This window comes from Theobroma cacao, chromosome 7 (genome assembly GCF_053813885.1).
Source record: "Theobroma cacao isolate CCN51 chromosome 7, ASM5381388v1, whole genome shotgun sequence".
NCBI classification, from domain to species: domain Eukaryota; kingdom Viridiplantae; phylum Streptophyta; class Magnoliopsida; order Malvales; family Malvaceae; genus Theobroma; species Theobroma cacao.
Window position 1 is genome coordinate 2397782 of NC_142645.1, and position 3181 is coordinate 2400962.

The 3181-nt window shown below is 38.9% G+C and overlaps 1 protein-coding gene across 1 annotated transcript; it reads right to left on the bottom strand.

Annotated features, from left to right (window-relative positions):
* Positions 1 to 337: 337 nt before the first annotated feature.
* LOC108663967 (uncharacterized) lies at positions 338 to 1942 on the bottom strand. The gene has a single exon (XM_018129890.2). The coding sequence runs from the start codon at positions 1940 to 1942 to the stop codon at positions 338 to 340; it is 1605 nt and encodes a 534-aa protein (XP_017985379.2).
* Between the last annotated feature and the right edge of the window lie 1239 nt (positions 1943 to 3181).

A 3181-nucleotide genomic window follows, 5' to 3' on the forward strand; every position in this document is an offset into this window, starting at 1 on the left:
TCTTTTCAAAAACTAAAACTAGGAAGTCTGCAATTTTGTCTTAAATATGGTTGGCATTTGGAGTTTGGGACATATTGTTATCATTATTATTATTATTATTTAAAAAGTAACATATTGTTTGGTCCCATTTGGTTTTGCATTACATCCAATCTCCAAACAAAATAAAACGGATACCATCCACTAACAGAGACAGAACTCTTGCCAACAATTCAAAATATATATATATATATATTACGGTATAACAATATTCCTCCTCTTCCCACACCATTTATTTACTATGTATCCCAACTGACCGATCGGTAGGCAAGATTGGGTAAAGGGAGTGTTGCTTCCTCGATCACTCAAAAGTGACGTACACTTCCACTTCACCATATTGACCATATATGCTCCTAGCTTGGGTTCCGACCCATGCATCAAAGTGTAAACTTCCTTTAGCAATTTGGTCATCATGTGACAGTGTATCGTAATCCCACAAATCTGCCGTGATTGTTAACCCGGAACTCACTGGTGCTACCACAACAGAACGAGTTAATGGAATAGATTGATAGGGTTTCACTGGAACGTATTCACCGGACGATTTCTCAAACAATGTGAGGGATGTTGATGATCCCCCTATAACTTGCGAAGCTTTGATTGTTCCATACACCTCCGCCGATGATTCATTATCTCCGTTGATCAGCAAAACCTTAACAGTGGCATTGAGAGCTTGTCTTACTACGGAGTAACCCACCGTAACATTGCCATATTTACCAGCCACATCCTTCTCCAAACGCTTATCGTAATTGGCAAAAGTTAGATTCTCATTTCTTGGTTCCCACACGATGTCGCCTTCAGCAATCTCGTCGTCAGGAGACAAGCTGTCATGGTCCCACAAATTGACGCTGATCCCGAACACATCATCGCCCGAAATACCAGTTGAAGGGCCTGTCAATGTGGCAAATCCGCCAGGACCTTTGCTCTCGTAGTCACTTGAACTCCGATCATACACCTGATGAACGCCCCAAAAGTCCTTGACCTTCACTGTTCCGTAAAGTTGACCAGGATCTTCACTATCAATATTGTTCACACGTACATACTCAATGCTCACCAAGGTACGCACGTATGAAACATTTGTATCAGCAGCAGCAACAACAGCAGTATCCGCATTACGAGCATTGCCAACATCAACATCAGCTTGGCGTTTCATGCGGCTGCTTGTGCGCGGGACATTTATCAAAATCCCAACTGCGGCAATGGCTTGACCTACGGTCCAAATGTTGGCTTCGTTAGGTTCAGGGATGTTAGGCAAGGGTGTGTTAGCTGTCCAGTTGGGGAAGTCAGCACGTTGGACAGCACTAGAAAAAGTGCCAAAGGACTGTTGCAAGCGGACGAGTTGTCTAGTAAGTGGTGCAGAATTGTGCCAGTTTGTGACAATATGGTTGGTGATTAATGGAAACCTAGTGGATTCAGAAATCATTTGAGTTAGAATCAGCAGTGCTCTAGCACAATTCTGCAGTCCATTGTTTTGGGTCGAGTTCGGGTCCTCTGTTCTTGCTAGGTTAGCAATGGCATTCCTCAAATTTTGATAACCCAGTTGAAGAGTTCCACGGGTAACATCTCCGCCGGCAGCACGAACCACGTTGTAACCATCTACATAGCTTCCGCTATAAGCGAGACGTCTCGATCCAGAAATCAGAGATGAATCTGAAAACTCCCAAAATGTTCCACCGTTATCTCTCGAATAGCCACGCACGTATAGATCTCTCTGATCGATTCTCAAGAAGATGGTGGAATCACCAGAAGTTAGGCGAATATCTAACCAGCTTACAGGCTCTGTCTGTGGCCTGAGCACACCGATACTGTGTGATCTGGAGAATGAAAGTATGGATCTTAGGCCCTCGATAAATCTCTGGTAATCATTTTCATCTACATTGAAAGCAGCTGAAGCGTGCCCACCTGGCATTGTTGATCACTCGTTCTTGTTTGCAAAGATAAGATGAAAGTGTTTGTGTGGCCATTAGAGCCAGTGCTTGCTGCTTAAATACTGAAAGAACTCGGGACTAAAGGCACGTTTTATTATGGGCAAAATAAAAGGTATGAATGCATTCAAAAGAAGGACGTTTTCTTGTGGGTGAGGCGGTTCACTGTACAAGCCGTACAAGACAACTTGGCAACATGGCTCACACTTCTCATGTGCTAAACGCTCCCTCTAGGAGCTCTTTGGCCATCATGGTGCTATCAACATTATTATATAATTTTTATATATTTTGATTTAAATTTTAATTAAAAAGTAAATATATTTAGAGTTTTACTTTTTTTAATTTAATTTCCTTAAAAAAATTATACTTAATGGTTGAAGGACATTAGCTCGTAAATGAAGTATTATCGTCCAGGCATGTAAGCACTATGTCATTGAAATTAATTTGGGTTTGAATGTGTTATAATCTAAATCGGAGAGTCGATTTGATAAAAAGAAAATTATTTATTTTATTTAATTTGGGGTTGACTCAAATCTAATTTATTTATTTTATTTCGTCAACTTATTGGGAAAAAAATAAGAAATAAGGAGCAGCCTTTTATTTCATATATGCATTAATTAAATTTTAAAAAGTAGAAATACAGACCAAAGCAAATAAATACAATAAGGTTAAGCTTGTATTTTGGTAAAAAGAAAACGCAAGTAGAAATAAGCAGAAGCCCACTAGCAGAGGGAATTAAGAAACAACAGATGATTCTTCTTCAGGTAGCAAAAACACTTCGAATATAGAAATTATTGAATAATTGATGTGATGCCTCAGTTGCTGTCCTTTGTATTTTTGTCATTTTGCAATCATTTTTCCTTGTGATCCCTCTGTTGCCGTCCTTTTTATTTTTGTCATTTTGCAATCATCTTTCCCTGTGATCCCTCTGTTTCTGTCCTTTGTATTTTTGTCATTTTGCAATCATTTTTCCCATGTGGTCCATTTATTCCCCACATAGTTGCTTGCTCGATTCAATGACTTTCATAGAAAAGTATCTCTCTAGCTACTTACCGGATATGACCAAAGGATAAGAGCACCCATAACAACCAACCATTCACGGATAATGGATGCATATATGGACAAATATAAAAATATCCACAGTTATTGGTAAAAAAAATGTGTAAAAAATGATGAAATTTTATAATAAACGTTAGAAATTTAGAATAAAATTTTAATATATA